We start from the raw sequence: 25,489 nt of genomic DNA on the forward strand, positions 1-25,489 counted from the left end.
ATGGAAACCCATTCAGGGTTATTTTTTCTGTCATGCATTGCTTCTTTCCTATGTCATGTCAACACTCATTTGTTTCTCCAGATTCTGTCTTTTTCTTCATTCTGCTCCTGTTTGCATTATGGTACAAACTGCCAGCCCAGCATCAAATGCTGACTCTGCCATTTAGCTTTGTTGTGATCTCTGTAGCACCCCTGAGCTTTAGGGTGTCATTTTTTTTTTTTTAATGTTTATTCATTTTTGAGAGAGAGAGCATGAGCAGGGGAGGGGCAGAGAGAGGCGGGATCCCAGCTGACAGCAGTGAACCTGATGTGGGGCCCAAACTCACAAACCGTGAGATCACACTTGAGGTGAAGTCAGACACTCAACCAACTGAGCAACCCCGGTGCCCCTAGGGTGTCTTTTGTTTTTTTTTGGATTGAGAGAGGGTGGAAGTAAGTTAGGGGCAGAGAGAAAAAGAGGGAGAGTCAGAGAAAAGCAGGGCTCACCTGAAGCGGGACTCTGGTTCACCCAAAGCAGGACTCGAACTCACAAACTGTGAGATCATGACCTGAGCTGAAGTCGGATGCTCAACCGACTGAGCCACCCCAGTACCCCTAGGGTGTCTTTTTTTTTTTTGAGAGAGAGAGGGTGGAAGTAAGTTAGGGGCAGAGAAAAAGAGGGAGAGAGAAAGAAAAACAGGGCTCACCTGAAGCGGGATTGTTTTTCACCCAAACCAGGACTTGAACTTACAAACTGAGATCATGACCTGAGCTGAAGTCAGATGCTTAACGACTGAGCTACCCAGGCACCCTAGGGTGTCATTTTTAATGTTAGTGCTTTATTGGCCTCTGAAAGTAATCGTTCTGTAATCTTTCTTCCCTTTGCTCTCTTTATTACTAGCTTTTTATGAACATAATGTGAGGAGGATGGCTCCCTCTTTGAGGGACTTATCCAGCAGAGTGGTCAACAAAAGATACATAAAAGAGAGTAGACCTGCATATCATCTGATGCTGATACTGACTTACCAAAGTTAAGGAGTTAGAACATTTCATTTGTTTTACTGAAGAACCTGAAGATATTTACATTACCTGGAGAGATGACAGAATCACATGGGAAATACATATTGGTTTAAATGTACCCATTAGATTAAAGCGTATCCGATAATGCCTGTGTCTTTTTTTAAAGATTCGGAAACCCCGACCTCAGAGAGAACGTGCTCAGTGGGATATTGGCATTGCCCATGCAGAGAAAGCATTGAAAATGACCCGAGAGGAAAGAATAGAACAGTATACTTTTATCTATATTGATAAACAGCCCGAGGAGGCTTTATCCCAAGCAAAAAAGAACGTTGCCTCCAAAGCCGAAGTTAAGAAAACACGAAGACCAAGGTCAGTGCTGAATACTCAGCCAGAACAGACCGATGCAGGTGAGGTGGCCTCCTCACCATCAAGTACTGAAATTCGGAGACAGAGCCAGAGGCGGCACACAAGTGTGGAAGAGGAAGAACCACCTCCTGTTAAAATAGCCTGGAAAACGGCTGCAGCGAGGAAATCTTTACCAGCTTCCATTACAATGCACAAAGGGAGCCTGGATTTGCAGAAGTGTAACATGTCTCCAGTTGTGAAAATTGAACAAGTGTTTGCTCTTCAGAATGCTACAGGAGATGGGAAATTTATCGATCAATTTGTTTATTCAACGAAGGTACCTCCTTTGTTTTGTGGGTATTTGGGGGGAACAGTAATTAATAAGTAATCAGCTTTGGCATTAAAAAAAACCCCACAAACAACACGAGGTCATACTTTAAATACCCTTTTGTCTGCTGAATTTGAAATGTATAATCAGTTCACTGTGTTTAAGAGGGGGCAAAAAAGGCAAAAAGGCTATGTTTTCCTTCTTTTTTTCCCTCTTTTGTATATGCCCATCTGTACTAGATTAATCTTGGGCTGTTCAGCCAAAATTGAGCTTAGCTCCCTAAAGTTGTGGGAAAAAACTGGGCACTTTGCCTGTTTCTGCATGTATAGTTAATTTTTCTTAGCCTCAAATTGTGCTTCTTATTAAATTATTTTTGTCAGTTATCTGAAGTAACCATTGTAATAATGTATCTTGCTGATATCTTTGGTTGCACCAGCAATTTTGTTAGGTTCATGTTGGCTTGGGATAGCTAGTACATTTTAGAGAAATTCCAGAACTGTGTTTGTTCTATAACAATTAACTGTGGTGATAGCTTGGGTAAAGGGGTGAAAATACCTCTTCAAACTGAATACCTTCATCAGCCAGCCCTGAGCTTCCATTTAGGGCACTTATATTTTAGCTTTTAATGTTTATTTATTTTTGACAGAGAGAGAGAGAGAGAGACAGAGCATGAGTGGGGGAGGGGCAGAGAGAGACACACACACACACAAACACACACACACACACACACACACACACACACACACAATCCAAAGCAGACTCCTGGCTCCGAGCTGTCACCACAGAGCCCGACGCGGGGCTCGAACTCACAGACTGCAAGATCATGACCTGAGCCGAAGTCGGACCCTCAACCAACTGTGCCACCCAGGCACCCCCATTTTGGCTTTTAGACTTTAAAACTGTCTCCTGACATTTGTTACGTTTACTGCGTATTGCTCTTCACTGTCCTCCCAACCCTTCCCACAATTGTGGACTTGTGAATTTGAGTTCGTGTCACTTCATGGGTGTGTGCTTTTAAGAACTTTGTGCTTATTTCCTAACGTTGTCATATGCACGCTAAAGTAAATATAGGTATGTTTCATGGGTGATATTTTTTCTTTTTTTTCTTCCAAGTTTTTATTTAAATTACAGATAGTTAACATACAGCGTAATATTATAATATTTCAGGTGTAGAATTCAGTGATTCATCACTTACACACGTGGTGCTCAAGTGATATATTTTTCTAGAGTGAAGCATAAGGGTTCTCTATTAACTTGTTTCTGACTAGAGGTTCAACTGATTTCGGTAAGACTAAACTACTTGGAAAAACTTAAGTTGGTCTCCACTTGATTCTGCTGGTAGCTTTGAATGGCAAATGAATACTTTGCATCTTTTTTTTAATGTAAATTGGCTTCATTCTTGGAGCTAGTTTTGATCTGCTTTTGGTACAAAAATCAAACTTTGTCACATGCCCCCCCTCCCCCCCCAAGGAGTGCTATTTAAATGAAATTTGAGATAAAACTAATCTTTTAAAAATGAAGATCTTAAAAATATATATATTTACAAATCACTCCTTTATTCCATTATGTTAAAAATACCTAAAATTGTACCTGCCTCTCTCTGCTCCAAATTGCTTATTGGGTACACATTGTGGTCACCGTGAATGTCAGATTTCTGTGCCTAAGGACATTCTTGTCTTTCAAGACGTGTTGACATTTTCATCTGTATATTAGGGTACTGTACCAAATGAAAATGACTTGAGTTCTTTTCCTATGATAGGGATAAATGGAGAGGCTATCAGACCAGAAAACATTTTGTTTTTGATAGAAAATTGATACAGATTCTTTTTTAAAAATTTTTTTTAACATTTATTTATTATTGAGAGACGGAGCATGAGCATGGGAGGGGCAGAGAGAGGGAGAGACACAGAATCTGAAGCAAGCTCCAGGCTCTGAGCTGTCAGCACAGATCCCAACGCGGGGCTCAAACTCACAAACCACGAGATCATGACCTGAGCCAAAGTCAGACGCTCAACCCACTGAGCCACCCAGGAGCCCCCAGGTTCATTTTTTAGTGATACGCATCATATGGAGTTAGACAAATAGTTGTTTTTTGTTTATTTTTTACGTAATCTCATTCTACATTTTAGAAGACATCCTGATGACTTCATAAAATTGCTCTGATAATGGCTAAGATGATAAATTAACTCAAAGACCAAGTAAAATTCAAGCAAATTATGAACATCTTAAGCTGTCTTTATAAGTCAATGATGCCATTTGCTAGTAATCAACTATTTTTTTATTTTTCCTTATTTTGAAGGGAATTGGTAACAAAACGGAAATAAGTGTCAGGGGACAAGACAGACTTATCATTTCCACACCAAACCAGAGAAGTGAAAAGGCAACTCAGAATATATCATCTCCTGAAGCAACATCTGGTCCTACAGGTGAGTAATGAATGAAAAATATATGGACGCATTTTGAGGTGTCATAATTTTGTTTTGGTATAAAATGGTAGCTGTGTTCCTAAGAAACTTTTAGTTACCAAATCAAATTGTATTTAAAAAATTAAATTATAAAAGCAATTACTTCAGTAGGAAAGAATGGTTTAGGAGCTAGGGAGCTTTATTCATAGTAGGATATTTTTCCTACAGGAATTTAAGTAATAGGAGGGCTCTGTACTTAAAAGAACATAGTTATGAAATCTGTACACATTTCAGTAAATGCACCATTTGATTATTTCTCTTTGCATGAGAGTTAACAGCTTTACTTTTCTAGCACTATTACACATCCTTAGACCATTTCCTCCATCTCTTATTAGAAACTAATTAACAGATGCCTGTGCTTTTTTTTATTATTCTTAAGTATGTTTAGATGTTTGGAACTAGGGGACTAGGGCCTAACTCTCCTATTTTAATCTGTTCTCTGATTAACAGATCCCATTAATTGAGAACCAAGCTATATTATTCTTGCTTAAGGGAGAAATGCCTAGGGGCACCTGGGTGGCTCAGTTGATTGACTGTCTGACTGTAGCTCAGGTCACGATCTCACAGTTCCTGGGTTCAAGCCGCACATCCGACTTCGTGCTGACAGCACTGAGCCTGGTTCGGTTTCTCTGCCTCCCTCTCTCTCTGCCCCTCCCCTCCTTGTGCTCTTGCTCTCTCTGTCAAAAATAAACAAACATTAAAAAATTTTTTTAGGGGCGCCTGGGTGGCTCAGTCAGTTAAGCGGCCGACTTCAGCTCAGGTCACGATTTCGCGGTCCGTGAGTTTGAGCCCCGCGTCGGGCTCTGTGCTGACAGCTCAGAGCCTGGAGCCGGTTTCAGATTCTGTGTCTCCCTCTCTCTGACCCTCCCTCGTTCCTGCTCTGTCTCTCTCTGTCTCAAAAATAAATAAACGTTAAAAAAAAAAAAACTTAAAAAAAAAATTTTTTTTTTACAACATAAAAGAGAAATACCTATATTTAGTAAGATTGTGCCTTTTGAATGGTCAAAGTAATTTTTATTAAGGGACTGACTTAACTAAGATCATATAGTTTAACTGAGTATCTGGTGGGTTTGGTTTCTGTAACAGTATTGCTGATTCATATGGTCATCAAGAAAAGAGATTGTCAACTGGTTTGGTCATTTGGAATCTTAGTTTAGGAGAAAGAAGTTTGTTTCATCTTGTTCTTTTAAACGGTTTTTGGAATGAAATCAAAGTAATTTTATAGAAAAGGATTAAAGTCTTGAGAACTAAGGTAGTAGCCTTCAATCAGTAGTAACTCAGGCAGAATTGAGATGGAGTGGCACTAAAGAGCCAATATTTTTTGTAAGGGAAACTTTGAGTAAGATTCTTACTATTATAAGAGCTAAATAAAAGTCATTGTTTGAGAAAGAAGTTGGGGAAGCTCTCTTAAAATAAATGAGGGGGGCTATAAGACACGGTGAGGTGGTGGCAGGGAGATGGGACAAATATTGGATGGAGCATACTAAACATTATACCTTTATCCAAAATTGAGTTGGGAAGAGAAGTTGGAGTAAGGAGAGTGAAGTCCAGAACTTGTATCATTTCAAAATACTATATAAAAAATGAAATTATGATTCTAAAGAAATGAATAAATGGACTTAAAAGATTTTGCATTAATTAGCCATAATTGAAAACATTTGTTCCCTTCTTTGAAGATTAAAAAAAGTCTTTGGTGGGAGGTACCTGTGTGGCTTAGTTGAGCATCTGACTTCGGCTCAGGTCATGTGCTCATGATTCACGAGTTCAAGCCTCATATCAGGCTCACTGCTGTCAGCCTGTCAGAGTAAAGCCTGCTTTGGATCCTCTGTCTCCCTCTCTCTGCACCTCTCTCATTTGCACTCTGCCAAAAATAAATTGAAAAAAAAAAAAAAATCTTTTGGCCTCGGCTTCCCATAGTTAGGTATATCAGTTTTCTTATTTTTTTTTTTTCCAGTTTTGTTATCTTTTAAACTGTTGGTAATTTGTCTGAATTTAAGTGTGATACTTAGCTAGGGGGATCTTTATTTAAATATCTATATTCTAATTAGGGAGAAAGTAATCTTCATATTAGACTGATCTTAAATATTATACTTTTTTTAATGTTTATTTACTTTGAGAGAGAGAGAGAACATGAGCAGGGCATGGGCAGAGAGAGAGAGGGACATAGAGAGTATCCCAAGCAAGCTCTGTGCTGTCAGTGCACAGCCCAACTTGGGGCTTGATCCCATGAACCATGAGATCATGAGCTGAGCTGAAATCTAGAGTTGGATGCTTAACTGACTGAGTCACGCAGGCGCCCCTATACTTTTATTTTTAATGGAGCTTTTTTTCCCTTCCCCTCAGCTACTGAACATTCATATTGTCTTCTTCCTGTAAGATTTAAGTTCTGCTATGATTTCTTTCTTTTTTTTTTAAGTGAAAGGTTTTACTGAGTTATTCCTTAGGCAGGTACTGTATTTCGGTTGTAAATTAATGAGCGCTCTAAAGCTTTGACCTTGGTTTAAATTTGGTTACCAGCTGTGGTTGATGAGCAGATTTTGCCTTTTTAAATGACCATTTTGCTTCTTGTGAAAACAACTTCAGTAGTTGAAAACCGAGAAAAGAGACTTGATCTCTCTTCAGAAACCAATAGTGTCATCTCAGTTGGTGTTAACTACTTAGGGAGAATTCTTGGGCCTTTTCCTAGTAAATTTAGAGGATAGATAGAGTATCTGGCACTGCTCATTTCTGTGTTTTGAAGAATTGTATTTGCATTTCTAAGGTATTTTCCAAATTCAGAGATGATCACCTCCTCTCTCTTAGGACTTAAATAAACATAGTACTTTTTAGTGGTTTTAAATGTAGTAGAATTTATGTGTTCTTTGGGTAGCCTTCAGAACAATTTTAAGAAGTCATGTTGCCTTATTTTCTCTAAGATCAAATACCAAAATACCATTTGTACTTGATGGAACAGTTATGTTGACATCCTTCAAACAAGTAAACTTTTTGTTTTAAGCAGTTCTTATTTCTGGGATGCTCAGGTGACTGTGAGGGTGGGAGATCTGTTGTCTTGGTAAACATTTCCTTCAGTGTAAGAAGAGTGAGAATGAAGGAAGGAGCCAACACCTTCATTTGTGACTTCTCTGGTAGAGATTAACCACAGCTGAGAAACAATATATTAGTGTCAGACTACCTCCTCCTTCCTCAGAATAGAAGTAGTGGGATCCTTCTTTGTTTTGGCTTTGAACTAAGGTGAAGGAAACCATGTACACATAGACAAGCACAATGAAACCACAAAATATGAAGGTAATGTGGAAGGCTTTATTGAAGTAGCTTCTGCCTGCTTTGATAGGAGCTTTCCCCTGTGGCAAGTGAAAGGTGATTATTGTCTAGGAAGGACCATTTGGGTCGTCCAAGCACTGAGAAGGTGGAGAACAGCTGTGCTGAAGGCGTCATTCCTTCTCAGGATCACAGAATGAATCATTCCTGACTTAGTGTTCTTTCAAGTTTTGGTCTTCAGTCTAAGTTTTATCCTTTCCAAAATGGGGTCCATGTGAGTTCTTTTCTGTTTACTTCCAAAGAATTTTACTGTTTAAAAATTAATAGTTTCTGTTGTACTATTTAACATGAAAAAAACTTGCTAATTTGTTTCAAATAGTTTTTCATGACTAATTCTGTCTAAAGTATAACAATTCCTTGACATCCAAGTTAATGATTTGGTTTTGGCCACACTTTTGTCCCTTTACTGCTTTTTTCTCCTTTGTTGTTAATAATATAACAGTAGCAAAAACTTATATAAGTGCACCAGCACTGTTAAGCATTTTACATATAGAATCAATTTCACTCATTTGTTAAAAATGCTAACTATGTAGCACTGATTAAATTTTTAATGATTTATAATTAAAAGACCGAAAGTAAAAAACAACAACAAAAGTGATAAAAAAGCAGGGGATTGGGCCAGATCTTAGTTACATAAATGTCTAGTCATCCTTAAGTGAGTTTTTATTTTTTGCTTCTTTAAATCACCTCTTAGGCTCAGTAGAAAAGAAGCAACAGAGAAGATCAATTAGAACTCGTTCTGAATCAGAGAAATCCACTGAGGTTGTGCCAAAGAAGAAGATCAAAAAGGAGCAGGTTGGCTTCCTACATGTAGAGAGTTAAAACATTGTATTTGTAAATGTTGTGGCTTATATGGTATCTTAAAAGAAAAAGAAACTTTCCCCACACTGGGTTTCCTTTTTTCGGACTATTCGTATGCTTCTGTCCTGGTGAGTTCCAGTGCCCAGTTCTAATACAACCATCCCTGTGATTCTGCTTCAAGCATTTTCACAGAACATAGTCAGACTACAGGAGATGGGAAGCCAGTGGTACAAGACTCTTAAAGAATTCCTCACATTTATTTTGAAATTTCTGTTATGAGCAAAATGATTTCATGTTTTCACGATTTTTATTTGGAACCATCACTGAGTCACCCCTGCCCTTTTAAATTTTGATTTTTTGTTTAAGCTGCTGGTTTGTATTGTTTTTATTTTTTAAACAAATCAAATTAATTTAACTATGAGAGTTATATTTAAGACACAGATAATCATAGATGATCTGATTTTTCTGTTGGTATCACAGATTTTTTGGAATGTTATTTTCCCAGTGGAATGGCACTCACCTGTGATTGGGCTATCAGAGAAACACTATTAAAGTAAAAACAAAAAAGAGGAGGAACATTTGACTGAAAGGTATTAAACCAGTGTAACCAATATAATAATATACATATTAAATTACCTTTTTCAAAGAAATTTTAAGAAACCATTTTTCCTTTAAATTAAACTCACAATAAGAATTTTTCTTAATTTTCTAAAGTAGAAGAATACCCATTTTGTATAGCCCAGACAGCTGCTATTAAACAAAAAGAATTCTGGATAGAATTTGTTCCAATAAGCTTTATATTTTTAAAACCACTTAGTATGGAAGTGTGGACTTTTCTATTCAAATTGTTTCCTTCATAATTTTAAACTCCAAACTTAAAAGGTAATTTTGTGGGTGCTCTATGGTATCTCCAAGCATGTAAAACAATTTTCCCAGAAACATTTAATTAAAATTTAAATAATGTACTAATTTGTCATTCATTTATCATAATTAACTTTCATACTTAGGAAATTATATTCCAAAAAATCTTTCTAAGCTCTTGCAAATCTTGCATTCATTAACAAAACAAAGTTGTGATTTTTCCAGCTGGTTCCCAAATTCTGTGACCAGTCAGTTTAAAATTAATAAGCAGAATGAGTATAAAAAGTGGGACAAATTGTTAATGCCACTGTGTTAATAGTTAGTAGTAGAACAATACCAGTGATTGTTTTAGAAGATTTTATATTTGTATTACTAATTGTATCTTATAAAAGCGCTTCTGTTGTATGTTTTTTTACCTGTTGTAAAAAAAATAAAAATTTTTTTAAAAAGCTTAGAACAATCCTTAAATATTTACAAAATGTGTTTCAACATGCATATCTCACCACATCTTAAAGAAACATAAAATTCAACTCATAGCTAAAACAGGAACTCCTCCAAACAGCATCCTTTCTTTAATTCCAATGGTTCAGTCCTCAAATTACCACGTGTTGTACATATACATTGGCAGAATAACTTCTGATCTCGCTCTCCTAATGTAGGATCAAGACACTGTTCATAAGACACTCAAGAAAGTGCTTTTGCAATATCACAAACTTATTTTCTTAAGTTTGTACTAGCAGCAAAAGTATTGAGCTTCCAGCTGTATGGAGCCCTGTAGCACTCTCTACAGAGAGGGTCCTGATTCCCAGCAACTTAGCTGTGAGTGCAGGCGCGGAAGGGTCTTAAAGTGGCGTGAGTTACATTAACCTGAGTATCATAGTAAGTAAAAATTTATCCTAACGTCTTTGGGGCGGGAGGGGTTTATAGCAACATCGGGGCTGGTTGCAGAAACAACCCCTCTCCTGCCTCCCAGACACTGAGAAAAGGATTCTTGTTCTCTTCATATACCAAGGGAATGGTGGGAAAAGTCTTTGCTAGAAAGCATGTGGCTGTGTGTTGTCACTTGGTATTCAGCACAGGCAGCTAGGATTTAAACCCTCCCTGACCTTGAGACAGAACTTTACCCAGAAGATGGGACGGAGTTCAGATTACAGATACATTAATCACTCATCATTATTTAGATTGATGGAAGTATTGTTTTTTCCCTCTGTTAATTAAAAGTGAAAAAAATTCATTGTTAATGGTATATTTTTCTGTCCATACAGGTTGAAACAGTTCCTCAGGCTACAGTGAAGACTGGATTACAGAAAGGTGAGTTGTTACAATGTTGCCTTGCATTTCCTCGATTAAAAACCAAATTTTAAGAATTACTTATTTGTACTTCATGTATTTTTGTTTGTCTCTGTAAATCACTGTTGTTGCTCTTCAGTCAAAAATTTGTGTGAAATTGAAGTATTTCCTGGCGTGTGCGTGTGTGTGTATGTGTGTGTGTGTCTTTTAGAGTTGATCTTATTCTGTACCTCCCATGTGTAAAGTCTTACTCGTTTCGGTAAATTGGAGAACACCATGTAGACTTGATACTGTTTCCAACTTTTCTCCATAAGATTCTGGGGTTTCACTGGTTAATAAACTAGGGATGTGACGAATCCATTTTTTTTGGTATTCGACTGAATACCGAATAGTAGCTATTAATGTTTATCAAACATGGACTATGACAAATCAGACAAGACAACCTGGTTGAAAAAAATCTTGCCACGTTTATTTTTACAGTGCTGTAAAATCTTTTTTTTTTTTAATTAAAATGATTCATAGCATATTTATGGCCATTATTAGATGACCTTATGCAAATCTATTTGAGATATGCACAAAGTTTAAGAAACCTTAAACTTATATCTGTATTTTCTGTGTGCAATTTGACTACAGTACAAACTCCATAGCATGATTCGTGCATTTTTGATGAGATCATTCAAACTGTATTTAATACCTGTAGTTTACTCTGGGCAAATTGCATTATTTAAAAAAAAAAAAAAAAAAAAAAAAAAACACCAGCCTCTCTGCATTCTCGGGGAGAAGTCTGCAGCGATGGTCTCCGTGGAGATCCTCAGCAGAACTGAACAGCCTCTCGGAGGGAACACTGCTTGGCGGAGCTCCAAGAAAAGACATCGCGATCGCTGCGAGATTAGGAGGCCTGATTGCGTTGTGTTTCCACCATTCCACAGGGTCGGCGGACCGGGGAGTGCAGGGCTCTGTCAGATTCAGTGACAGCTCCGTCTCCGCAGCGATTGAGGAAACTGTGGACTGAGATTCCTGTACAATTTCATCCCAGAAACTCCAGACTTGTAGTCTCCATGCAAGATTTCTTTGTCGGCGGCTCGATAAACAGTTTCTTTGTTTTCAATTTTGATTTTGCCAATCCTCATTATTGGCATCTTCCTGCCTGGTTTCTTCTTCAAGACTCTGAACAATTGCTTTAACATTCAGATGATTTTTTTTTTTGGTCTGAGCTGGATGGGTACAGCTTAAATCATGGGTCCAGCCTAAAACCACCGTTTAACGTACACTGATCAATTTCAACATGGACTGTTTTTGTTTTTTTGTTTTTTGTTTTTAAATAAAGCATCATTAATGCACATCTGCAGGGTTTTGCCAAACAGCCCAAATTGTATACATTACAATCATTAAAAGCTCTTATTTTTTTTAATATTAGTGCCGTTATCATGGAGAACAGCATGGCAGCTGTCTTTGGCAGTCTGTCATTTTTCTAGCATTTTCAGAAACTCATCGGAAATGGCGGTACCTGTGTTTCCCTTCGAAAGCCTCTCAGTACAGCACTCCTGTTCCTCTGTTAAAACTCCTTGTTAATCCAGTGATCTTTTAGGCCAAGGAAATACTTTGTGGTGGTGTTCTGGGTCCACACACCAGCAATGAAGGAGATAGATTTGTGTACTTGTGTTTTTTAATCAGCGTTAACATGGGCAGGCACCCTCATTTATAGATGTAAGGAAACATTCAGTGAAAAAACTTGTAGAATGGGATGTGATAACAAGGTTCCAGTAATCTGAGCAGTCTAAAGAGGCCCACATCCTCCACCACAGAACATGGCTATATACCAAGTGCTACTCTCACTCAGCCTGTTGCGGATCTTCATGGCCTCAGGAGACTTGTTTCTCCATGGTCTCTTCTGGACTGCACACTTCCACCATAGCTTGCTGGGCTGATCTAGATGTCTGTTTGTTGTATGGAAATTTTGGGGGAAAAAAAATCCAAAACAAACTGTGGGTTGAAATATTAACCGTCTCCTTGGTTCCCTGGTATTCACCGTGCCTGATCTGCACATTTCATCGTGGCTGTTTCTGTATAGCCTATACTGCATTAGCCCAAGAGATTGTTGCTTTGTAACTTTTTGCACTATTGTTTTGGCTGGATTTGTATTACACACAGTTTTAAAAAAAAAAAAAATTCCTCACTATTCTCTGCCTTTTTTTTTTTTTTTTTCATATTTATTCCTTCCCGCACAAATTCCACATAGAGGCCTCTCATCCAGCTCTTCGTTGATTTGGCTGCACTTGAACATTGATTATCGTTCCAACCCTCAGCAATGTGCCTCCTAAATGGCATGACATATGTAGATGTGCTGCAGCACTTGTTAATGGTCACAATAAATGCCACTTCACCAAGGAAGTCTCAGATGAACAATTATGAACATCCAAAACTTGTTCGGGGGGCAATAATCAACTGAATTGCAAAATTCGGGGGAAAATGGCACTATCCGTGTACGAATCGAATACAAATCAAAGATTTGTCACATCCCTAATAAAAACAAGATGGAGATGTCTCTGCGACCATATTTGTAAGCTACACAGTGTGTTGGGTTTTATGTCTTCCCCCTCCAAATTGAATGGTTCTCTGGATTGCTCCAAATCAATCGGCTGTCCTGTAGTTTTGATAGAATTGGTTTTTAGCTTGGAACTTGGGCTCTGTCGACGGAAAATAGCTTTAGAGCAGGAGCACTGAATTAAATGTTTTTAATAGAGCGGTTGTAAATTAAATCACTCACTATCAGGAAGGTCAGAAGCTTATGAAGTTTTGACTCATGACTTCAGTGTTACAAAGAGAGCTGTGCTTTTTTTTCACACTACAGATGAGTCTGAGGAAAGAAAGAATCTCCCACAAAAAAAAAATAAATAAATAAAACTTTAAGCACTATTTTAGAATTAATTTCGGTATGTTGTATTAAGGTGCCAGCGAGATTTCAGATTCCTGTAAACCTCTAAAGAAAAGGAGTCGCGCCTCCACTGATGTAGAAATGACTAGTTCAGCATACAGAGACACGTCTGACTCCGATTCTAGAGGACTGAGTGACCTGCAGGTAAATATGTTCAAGGTTCTGGGCACACTGCTTTTTCACTTTGAAAAACGAAGTAACAGAATACATTGTTTGACTTATTTTGGGGGGCTTGGGGAAGTTTTTAAATACCCAGGGAGCAAATCACCTTGGTTCTTTTATAACTTACAAATGTCTTAATTTTGCTGATCTCTTACATAACAGAAGCATTGCTTCTATGTTTTTAAGTTTTAACTACAGTTTCTCTCAAAACACCAGGCGTATACTATCCAGGGATTTAGAAAGGAAGAAAAAAGTTGTATCAAGGTTTAGTTGAGCAAATCTTGCTAGGATTTTCATAGCGCCTAACTTTGAGGAAACTTTTGTTTTATTTTTCTTAACAAGTGTTATGTTTTCCATGTAGGTAGGCTTTGGAAAGCAAGTAGATAGCCCTTCTGCTACTGCAGATGTAGATGTTTCTGATGTGCAGTCCGTGGATTCAAGTTTGTCAAGAAGAGGCATTGGAATCAGTAAGAAGGACACTGTGTGTCAGGTAGGCAAGCGACAAATAAGCTTGAAATAACTGCTCTAATATTCTGCCAATAATATACTAACCTGCTGGAGAGAATATTATCTTCCTAAATTATACTACTTTAAAGCTATAGGTCTAAAAGTTCTTTTCTTCCCTTTCTGAGTTGGAAATTTTATTCATATGCAATGCTAATCTTGATTGTGATACTCAGTTCTGAATTAGAAGTAAAAGGAAAGGATCACCTGGCTGGCTCAATCTATAGAACATGCGATTTAATCTCGGAGTCATGAGTTCAAGTCCCATGCTGGGCCTAAAGTTTACTTAAAAAAAAAAAGTATTGTATGGAAACCAATTTGACAATAAATTTCATTAAAAAAAAAAAAGTAAATGACATATGATTGATTTCAAAAACATTTTCTTAAATTTAAGTTGGTATTACTTTTTTTTTTTTTAAGTTTATTTATTTTGAGAGAGAGAGAAAGAGAGCACACAGGAGGGACAGAGAAAGAGAATCCCAAGCAGGCTCTGTACTGTCAATGCTGAGCTTGACACGGGGCTCGAGCTCACTAACTGTGAGATCGTGACCTGAGCCAAAATCAAGAATCGGGCACTTAACTGACTGAGCCACCCAGGTGCCCTGATATTACCTTTTTAAATATATGTTTACCCTTTTTGAAAAATACTGCTTTGCCGTGTGGGGAAAAGTTAAAATGTGCAGATTCCAGAGAAGGAATCATGAAAGATCAAATATGCCTTTTAAACTTTATACCATATTGGGTCTGGAAATAGTTATCTAATTCAGTGGTTCTCTCTTTCTTTTTTTTTTTTAATATAAAATATAGAAGTCTTCCTATATTATTATTTTTGTCATGATGAGTACCAGGTGATGTATGGAATTGTTGAATCATTATATTGTACACCTGAAACTAATATAACACTGTATGTGTTATTATTAACTGGAATTAAAGTAAAAATGTTAAAAAATAAAATAAATTAACTTACTTCAGGGGTTCTTAAAATGAGGGCCAAGGACCAGCAGCATCACCATTGTCAGGAGACTTGTTAGAAATGCAAATTCTTGGGCTCCATCCTAGACCTGCTGAATCAGAAGCTATGGGAGAGCACCCAGAAATCTGTCTTAACAGGCCTTCTGAGTGATTCTAATGCCTACTAAAGTTTAAGAATGACTACTTTTTGCCATATTACAGATCTGTGAAAGCTCTGGTGACTCTCTGATTCCTTGTGAGGGAGAGTGCTGCAAACACTTTCACCTGGAGTGCCTGGGATTGGCATCACTCCCTGATGGAAAGTTCATCTGTGTGGAATGTAAAACCGGTAAGTTTACTTAGTTTGATAGATATGAAAAGACAAATAGGGAGGAATGCGTGATGCCAGCATCCCCCGTGACGTCTAATTCTCTTACCACTTTTATGTAGCTCTCATCTTCCACTCCCCGTAGGTATTTCAACAAATTAAGAACATTCAGTGATTGGGATTTCTAAGATCAAATCGTCGAGATGGATTTGTGTTTTATCTAAGCAACTATGCAATATATATATATATATTGCATAGTTTATATATAAACTATGCAATATATATATATAGATGGGTTTGAGAGTTTTGTGTTCAATAAATTGGGTTAAAGTCCCCTTGACTTTAATAGATTGGATAAACATTAGTCACAAACTCACGAACTATAACCATGGTGATTATATTTTTCCTGGAAAGATGGAGCTACTGGAAATTGTTTTTTAGACAGTTTAGGGGATTTTGGATTCATCATTTTGGTCTTATGTTCCTCCCCCCCGTCCCATATAGACTACCACTGATCAAAACAATTTATAGAGAGAGAAAGTTTAATTCCTTACCCAAAGTCAAAAGACAACATATGATGAAAATGGGATTTAAACCCAGGAAGTAGCTTAACCCCGGAGTCCTTACTCTGTACTATTGCCTTTGACAACCTTGATGAAGTAGGGTGGAGATTGCACACACATGCAAAAAATGAAGCTACAAAAGCTGTTTTGAACATATACTTGTATTTTTTCCTATATAAGATATTATTTATCACATTTAGCTTCTGCAGTAAAACCTTAGGACAGCTTGCCAACTGGCAGCCTCAGGGTCAGATTATCTGCGCGTCATTTTACTTGGCCTTTGGAATGTTTTGAATGTGTGAACATGGATCAGACACGTATTCTTGGTTCCTCACATTCCCTGCCATTCCCGTTTCTAAAACCCTGTCATTCCAGTCATTTATGTAATCTGCCTGGCCCCTTGTAAGCACTTAAGTTGCAGTTTCTGTTATAAACTACTGATAGGAGGGACCACGTATCGTGTTATTGAAATACTCTGAGGGCTTTTCTCCTAGTTCTAGAACCCAACAGAGCAAATTCTGCCAACAAAGGCTAGATCTAGTTTAATTTGGCACACATCTATTAGAAAATTTAGAAGAGGAATTTAGAAAGGAAAGTAGAACATTTAAAAACAAGTAGGGCAAAGTTGGAAGACTTACTTCCTGATTTAAAAATTCACTACAAGGCAAAACAATTTAAAAAAATTTTTAATTAAAATTTACTACAATCCTACAGTAATTAAAATAATGTGGTACTGGCATAAAGACAGAAATATAAACCAATGAAATAGAATAGGAAGCCCAGAAATAAACATTCACACATATGGTCAAATGATCTTTTTGATAAGAGTGCAAAGACCATTCAATGGGAAAGGATAGTCTTTTTAACAAATGGTGCTGAGGGGTGTCTGGGTGGCTCAGTCGGTTAAGTGTCTGACTCCTTCTCAGGTCATGATGTTGTGGTTTGTGAGCTCAAGCTCTGCGTTGGACTCTGTGCTGACAGCTCTGAGCCTGGAGCCTGTTTCAGATTCTGTGTTTCCCTCACTCTGTCTGCCCCTCCCCCGCTCATGCTTGCTCATGCTTGCTCATGCATGTGCCTTCTCTCTTTCTCTCCCTCTTTCTCTCAAAAATAAACAAACATTAAAAAAAAAAAACACTAAAAGCAAATGGTGCTGGGAAAACTAGATACCCACATACAAAAGAATGAAGTTGGACCTTTACCTAATAACCATATATAAAAATTAATACAACTGGATCAAAGACCAAAACATAAAAGCTAAAACTATAAAAATCTTAGAAGAAAACATAGGGGAAAATCTTCATGACATTGGATTTGGCATTGATTTCCTGGATGTAACACCAAAGGCATGGGCAACAAAAAAAAAATAAATTGAGCTTTATCAAAATCAAAACCTTTGTACACCATTAACAGACTGAAAAAGCGACCTACAAAATGGAAGAAAACCTTGGCAAATCACATATCTGAGAAGGGATTAATATCCAGAATGTGTAAAGAACTTCTATAACTCAACAACAAAAAACAAAAAACCCAATTGGGCAAAGGATTTCAGTAGACATTTCTCCAGAGAAGATGTACAGATGGGTCAATAAGCACATGAAAAAATGCTCAAAATCATTACTATTCAGGGAAATACAAATCAAAATCACATGAGATGCCATTTCACACTTATTACAATGACCATTATAAAATAAAAGTAAAAAGCAGAAAACAGGTGTTGAAACCTTTGTGCACTGTCAGCAGTAATGTAACATGGTAGGTACAACCTCTGTGGAAAATAGTATGGCGGTTCCTAAAAAAATTAAACATAGAATTACTATATGGTTCAGCTATTCCACTGTGGGGTATATACCTGAAAGAACTGAAAACAGAGACTCAAACAGATATTTATACACCCATGTTCACTGCAGCATTATTCACAATAGTTAAAAGGTAGAAATGACCCAAGTGTCCATAGATGAATGGACGAATGGATGGATAATAAAATGCGGTGTGTACATGCAACAATTTTTTTTTTTATTTTTTAAATACTTATTTTCGAGAGAGGGAGAGGCAGAACGTGAGCAGGGGAGGGCCAGAGAGAGGGAGACACAGAATCTGAAATAGGCTCCAGCCTCCGAGCTGTCAGCACAGAGCCCGATGCAGGGCTTGAACTCACCATGAGATCATGACCTGAACCAAAGTTAGACGCCTAACCGACTGAGCCACCCAGGTGCCCCTATGCAACAGAATATTTTTTAAAATGAGGAAAAAAAGGAAATTAAAAAATGAAATTCTAATACATGGAAATTCTAATTCTATAATATGGATGAACCTTGAGGACATGATTGTGGATGAAATAAGCTAGTCACAAAGGACATATATTGTTTGATTCTACTTTGATCAGTTACCTAGAGTAGTCAAGTTTATAGAGACAGAAAGTAGAGCAGTTGTTACCAAGGTGTTTTTTGTTTTGTTTTGTTTTGTTTTGTTTTACACTAGTTTTTACCTGAGAGAAGTGGGGAGTTCTTATTTAAATGGATACAGAAGGGTGCCTGAGTGGCTCAGTCAGTTGACTTTGGCTCAGGTCATGCATGATCTCACAGTTTGTGAGTTCGAGTCCCGCATCAGGCTCTCTGCCATCAGTGCAAAGCCTGCTTCAGATCTTCTTTTTCCTTCTCTCTGCCTTTTTGTCACTCGCACGTATGCTCTCTGTCTCAAAAATAAACATTAAAAAATACATAAAAATAAATGGGTACGGAATTTAAGTATGGGATGATGAAAAAGTTCTGGAGATGGATAGTGGTGATGGTTGCAAAATAATGAGTTCTTGGTTAAAATGGTAGTGGCGCCTGGGTGGCTTAGTTGGTTAAGCGACCGACTTCAGCTCGGGGCATGATCTCGTGGCTTGTGAGTTCAAGCCCCACATCGGGCTCTGTGCGAACAGCTCGGAGCTCAGAGCCTGGAGCCTGCTTTGGATTCTGTGTCTCCTCCTTTCTCTGCCCCTCCCATGCTCATGCTCTGTCTCTCAATAAATAAACGTTAAAAAAAATTAAAAATGGTTAAAATGGTAAATTTTATGTTACATATTTTTAACCACAGTTTAAATAACAATTATTTTTTAATTTTTGATTTATTATATGAAAATTAGTTTGATACCAATTTGTTACCCTTCCAACATAATAGGAGTAAAAACTCCAAACCATTGTTTAAGTTCATTTAGAAAGTTTTCTTTTGTTTATCAAAAGACAAACATTTGCATGTAAAAAGTATTGCAAGATAGGGGTGCCTGGGTGGCTCAGTTGGTTAAGCATCAGACTTCTGCTCTGGTCATGATCTCACAGTTCCTGAGTTCAAGTTCCGCACTGGGCTCTGTGCTGACAGCTCAGAGCCTGGAGCCTGCTTTGTATTCTGTGTCTCCCTCTCTCTCTGCCCCTACCCCACTCATGCTCTTTCTCTCAAAAATAAATAAACATTAAAAAAAATTTTTTTTTTAAGTATTACAGGATACATGCCTAATAAATTCTTATACTGTTCTTTTTATTGTTTAAGACAAATGTGATTTCTGGAAAGAAAGCACTTTCATTTTACCTTGTGATTAAAATGTTTTACCTTATGATTAAAATATGTAACAGTCAAGCTTACTTATTAATTATTCTAAATGAAGACTGTTTCCTACTGAGAAGGGAGAGTATTGGAAGCACTCATATCCTTAGATCTCTAAGGAGGTTGATAGTTCAGCTCTCTATAACAGTGTTACTAGTTATAGCAATTTTCATTTATATAAGACCTATTTTGATCATTATCCAAGTGAAAGCCTTTTTTTACATAGAGCAATTTATGCAATTAGGCAAAGCTGTAAAATCAAACTTCTTAGCCTTTAAAATAATTTCTTTTAACTTTTTAATTTTCTAAAAGTTATTTTTAAAACAATACTGTTGCTTTCATATCTACATACATGTTAAAATATAATTTGAAATTATATAAATGTAACAAGACAACAAAAAGAACCTCACAACCCTGCTGTCCTTTATTTTACAACAAAACCAGTAAAGGAAAAAAAAAAAACCCAACACGTTTGAACATCACAGTTGTAAGTACTAATTTTAAACAATTTTTATAATTCAGCTAATTTGTAAAGGTTAGATACTTCCAAAATAAAATCTAACTCTCTGTAAAAAAATTAAAACAAAAAAACATTCCATTTTTGTCTTTCAGATTTTTTATAGCATTGTGAGAAAAATGGGCAAAAGACTTGAAAGTCTGTTTCCAAAACATGATATCCAAATGGCCAGTAAATAATCACTTAAAATTCTATCCATAAAACAGACACAAAATGAAAACTCCTATCCTAATAAAAGAGGCAGAAGATTAAAGCTAGGCACTTATTCAAACTGTAGAAATTAAGGACAGAGAAAATATTAAAATTACCCACAGAAAAGACAGTTATCTTCAAAGAATAGAACAACAAAAATGTTGTTATCCTTTTAGTTCTTGGTTTACAACTAAACATCTTTTTCTGTATCTTTATTCCCTCTCTTGTGAATGATCTGTGTATGTTTTATTCATTTGTGTATTGTGGTGGTAAAGATGTTCTTAGCATTTGTTAGTACTTTAAATTTATTTCTAATTACACAAATAATATATAAATACTGTCTTATGAAAATATAATTATAGCTGAAGCAGTGTGCACTTAACATTTTTCTGTGTGTTGAAACAAAATGTATTAATTTTCTATAACTTGCTTTTTTCACTATCTTGGGACTCTTTTTATGTCTAAACAGATACATTTTATTTAATTACTACGTAGGGTTCCATAGTATGCATCTATCATAGTTTATTTAACTGTTCTCCTGTTGAAGGACGTTGGAGTTGCTTTCAGTTCTTTGCAGTTACAAACAATGCTTCAGGAAACCTCCTTTTATATATATAAGGCTTCCCTAATGTAGATAGCAAAAAGTAGCATTTCTTGGTCACAGAAAATGAACGTATGTTTAATGGATACTGCCACGTAGCCTTCTAAAGGTAGTACCTTTGAACCTAAACTCCTACTAGCAATACATGAGAGTACCTGTTTCCCATGCCCCATCAATAATTGGTATTATCAAGCTCTTTTTTCTTGATGACTTTTTAAAATATTACTTGGGTTTTAATTAGCATTTATCTGATTACTGGTGAAGTTGAGCATTTTTCCATTTGTTTATTGGCTGTTTGTCTTCCTGCTTTCTGTAAATAGCCTATTTGTATCCTGCCCACATTTATTTATTTATCTATCTAATTATCAATTTATAAGTAAGCCCTACATTCAATGTGCGGCTGAACTCATGACCCCAAGATCAAGAGTCACATGCTCTATCGATTGAGCCAGCCAGGCACCCTTGCCCACTTTGGTACTAAGCTGTTCTGTTTCTGTATTAATTTATAGTTCTGTATAAATTTTGATTAGTTACCTTTGCTTATATCTTGCATATATTTTCTCCATAGGTGAACTCTTTTTGTAAAAAAACATAATCCTTTATCATCTTCGTTGCATATATTTTTCCACATCTGTCTTGTCCCTTCTTTTTATCCTACTCTATTCTATTCTAATTGACATTATTTCTAACTTTAGATGTTTGGCAGATTGACCAGTGGAACCACCTGAGATTAAATTTTTCTTTGTTGGAAGGTTTTTAATGATAGTTTCAATTTCTTTAATAGTTTGTAGAACTATTCATATTTTCTATTTATTTTTGTGGGAGTGGTGATAATTATGCTTTTCTTTTCTTTTTTTTAATGTTTATTCATTTATTTTGAGAGAGAGCAGGAGTGGTTGGGGGCAGAGAGAGAGAGAGAGAGAGAGGGAGAGAGAGAATCCCAGTGTGGGGATGTGGGGCTCGATCCCATGAACCACGAGATCATGACCTGAGGTGAAATCAAGAGTCAGTTACTCAACAGACTGAGCCACCCTGCTTTTCTAAGAATCTGTCCATGCATGTAAATTTTCAAATTATTGGCAATTTTTTTAACAGTTGTAGGAATTGTAATATTAATTCTGATATTATTGCTTTTTATCTCTTTATTTTATTAGTCATTCTTGCCAGAGATATCAGCTTTATTAATCTTTTTCCAAAAACACCCAACTTCTGGTTTTTTTAATCCTCCCCAATGTATATTAATTTCACTCCATTCTTTTTTATTTATTTTTAATTTACATCCAAGTTGGTTAGCATATAATGCAACAATGATTTCAGGGGTAGATTCCTTAATGCCCCTTACACATTTAGCCCATCCTCCCTCCCACAAGCCCTCCAGCAACCCTCTGTTTGTTCTCCATATTTAAGAGTCTCTTCTGTTTTGTCCCCCTCCCTGTTTTTATATTATTTTTGCTTCCCTTCCCTTGTGTTCATCTGTTCTGTGTCTTAAAGTCTTCATATGAGTGAAGTCATATGATATTTGTCTTTTCTCTAATTTTACTTAGCATAATACCTTCTAGTTCCATCCACATAGTTTCAAATGGCAAGATTTCATTCTTTTTGATTGCCAAGTTATACTCCATTGTGTACTCCACATCTTCTTTATCCATTCATCCATCGATGGACATTTTGGGCTCTTTCCATACTTTGGCTATTGTTGATAGTGCTGCTGTAAACATTGGGGTGCATGTGCCCCTTTGAAACAGCATACTTGTATCCCTTAGATAAATACCTAGTAGTGCAGTTGCTGGGTCATAGTATAGTTTTATTTTTAATTTTCTGAGGAACCTCCATACTGTTTTCCAGAGTGGCTGCACCAGTTTGCATTCCCATCACTCCATTCTTAAAGAGTGCTTTCACTGGGTATGGAATGCTAGTTTAGTAAAAGTTTTCTTTCAGCCCTTTGAAGATAGCATCCCATTGTTTTCTGGCTTCCATTTTTCCCTTGCTGTCAGCTCTCAGTCTTATTGTTGCTTCTTTGAAAATCATTGTCGTTTCTGTGGGTAATTTTAATATTTTCTCTTTGTTGTTGATTTACTACAGTTTGAATGAGATATCTAGTTACAATTTTTCTGTGTTTTGTATTAGGATTATGAGTTTTCACTTTATGTCTGTTTTACATATGGGAACTGTAAGTGCCTAATGGAATCTTCGTTGTCTTTGGTAATTTATTCTGGGTTGGAAAGACCTTCTCACTCCCAGCTCCCATATGTTGAAAAGTTCTGCTCTGGGTTTTCTATGGGTTAATTTTATTGTAGAGTGAGAAAGTGAAGACCTAAATTGTTTTTAGTGCTTTATCTCCAAATTGATTATCAGTTGTTCTAGCCAAAATTATTAAATAACCTTTTAGCTGCTTTTATTTATTTTTTTTTTATTTTATTTTTTTAAATTTTTTTTTCAACGTTTTTTATTTATTTTTGGGACAGAGAGAGACAGAGCATGAACGGGGGAGGGGCAGAGAGAGAGGGAGACACAGAATCGGAAACAGGCTCCAGGCTCCGAGCCATCAGCCCAGAGCCCGACGCGGGGCTCAAACTCACGGACCGTGAGATCGTGACCTGGCTGAAGTCGGACGCTTAACCGACTGCGCCACCCAGGCGCCCCATTTAGCTGCTTTTATTTAAAAGGAATATGCTTTGGGGCGCCTGGGTGGCTCAGTCGGTTGAGCATCTGACTTCGGCTCAGGTCATGATCTCACCGTCCGTGAGTTCGAGCCCCGCGTCGGGCTCTGTGCTTACTGCTCTGAGCCTGGAGCCTGTTTCCGATTCTGTGTCTCCCTCTCTCTCTGACCCTCCCCCGTTCATGCTCTGTCTCTCCCTGTGTCAAAAATAAATAAAACGTTAAAAAAAAAAATTAAAAAAAAAAGAATATGCTTTATAAATAAACCTTAAAAAATTTTTAAAGGGATATGCTTTCATCAGATTTTATTTAATTTGTGTTCCTCAACCAATTTTTCAGGACAGCACCCATGTTTTTCATGTAAAGTGTCTGGTACAGATGTGAAGCGTTGCTCTGTTGGTGCTTGTGGGAAATTTTATCATGAAGCCTGTGTTCGCAAATTCCCCACTGCCATCTTTGAATCAAAAGGATTCCGCTGTCCCCAGCACTGTTGCTCTGCCTGTTCCATGGAGAAAGATATCTACAAAGCAAGTAAAGGTAAAATGGAGCTTAAAAGAGGGACAAAGTGTTTTGGGTTTTTTTTTTGTTTTTTTGTTTTAATTTTTTGTAATGTTTATTTATTTTTGAGAGAGAGAAAGAGACAGAGCCATGAGCGGGGGAGGGGCAGAGAGAGAGGGAGACACAGAATCTGAAGCAGGCTCCAGGCTCCCAGCTGTCAGCACAGACCCTGATGTGGGACTTGAACTCATGAACCATGAGATCATAATCTGAGCCAAAGTTGGATGCTTAACCGACTAGCCACCCAGGTGCCCCGGGTTTTGTTTTTGTTTTTTGTTTTTTTGGTTTTTAAGTACAGTAGCAAATAATAAGCACATTATTATAAAAAATATATCAGGTATTATCTTTCTGTGTATATATAGATATATACAGCTTTCTGTAGATATAACAGCTCAGCCACGATAGATAGCATGATAGAGATTAGGTTCTAATTGAAATTATGAAAATTCTATATGTTCAAAATTACCCTTGAAAATTTCTTTAACAGGTGACATTAAGACCACCATCTCTCCAGCAGTGGAGCAGACAAGTTTTTCTTTGCGTGATCTCTCAGTGGGCACTGCATTTAGGATCCTGCATAAGGAATGACAGAGCCAAACTCGTGAAAAAAAATATTATCTTACTATAACAGCATCACATGGGACCCAAAAGAGTCCAACTCCAAAAAACTCATTTTATATCCAGCTGATACCTAATTATGTAGATTTTTTTTTTTTTAATTTATCTTTAAACAGGTCGCATGATGAGATGTTTGAGATGTCCAGTAGCCTATCACTCTGGAGATGCTTGCATTGCTGCCGGAAGCATATTTGTATCCTCGTACATTCTCATCTGTAGTAATCATTCCAAACGGAGCAGCAGTTCATCCTCTGCCATAAATGTAGGCTTTTGTTTCGTTTGTGCTAGAGGTGAGTGTCAATCCTTTCTCTCCATTTCTTTAAGTTCATTGGCATATTTCCCCACTGAAATGGAGATTCAGTAATACCCCTGAGACATTAACACTTTCAGTAGTCCCTTTTATAACATTAAACATTCCAATTGTTAGAATATTAATTCTTCTATAAATTAAGCTAAAATCTAAATTTTTTAAATAACTTAAAATTACAGATAAGTTCTTAGTGTTCCTGTATGGCGTATCAAAAGATTAATCTATTCCCTTCTGCAAACAATTCTTCTATTGGAAGTAGACTCTTCCCATATCATATTCTTTAATCCAGAGCTTTCAACTGATTGAGATTTCACTTGGAAGGAGAGATGAGCACATTTAGTTTTTAATTGTTTATGTTGTATTTTATCATGTTTTGGTCTGGCATTGAGGAAGGCCTGATGGGATACAGCCAAGGCAACATATGTGGTGGTGGTAGCTAAGAGCCAGCAATGCAAGCTTTCTTACTTGCCAGCTGTTGGTATTTAAGTATGCCAAGAGCTTGATCAAGTAAAAACAATATTGTGGCCCTGAGGGGGTCAGTGAAGTGGAGTTCACGATAAATATAAAATAGAATTTCTTTAGTTGAATATAGTACAGAGCATTC

The 25,489-nt window shown here is 37.0% G+C and overlaps 1 protein-coding gene across 8 annotated transcripts in view; it reads left to right on the plus strand.

The window, feature by feature from the left end:
- The window catches only part of NSD3 (nuclear receptor binding SET domain protein 3), a 117,063-nt gene that overhangs the window by 62,066 nt on the left and 29,508 nt on the right, over positions 1–25,489 (plus strand). For 7 of the 8 annotated variants that reach the window (XM_045055556.1, XM_045055559.1, XM_045055555.1 and 4 more), the window contains exons 6-14: positions 1,165–1,680; positions 3,971–4,097; positions 8,149–8,249; positions 10,382–10,427; positions 13,355–13,485; positions 13,865–13,993; positions 15,181–15,307; positions 23,739–23,936; positions 24,692–24,865. In XM_045055556.1, coding sequence (XP_044911491.1) covers positions 1,165–1,680; positions 3,971–4,097; positions 8,149–8,249; positions 10,382–10,427; positions 13,355–13,485; positions 13,865–13,993; positions 15,181–15,307; positions 23,739–23,936; positions 24,692–24,865 — 1,549 coding nt within the window. Of the gene's footprint in view, positions 1–1,164; positions 1,681–3,970; positions 4,098–8,148; positions 8,250–10,381; positions 10,428–11,335; positions 12,975–13,354; positions 13,486–13,864; positions 13,994–15,180; positions 15,308–23,738; positions 23,937–24,691; positions 24,866–25,489 lie in introns of those variants that run through there. The other variant, XM_003984777.5, reaches the window with a different exon arrangement.

This window comes from Felis catus, chromosome B1, assembly GCF_018350175.1.
Source record: "Felis catus isolate Fca126 chromosome B1, F.catus_Fca126_mat1.0, whole genome shotgun sequence".
NCBI classification, from domain to species: Eukaryota; Metazoa; Chordata; class Mammalia; order Carnivora; family Felidae; genus Felis; species Felis catus.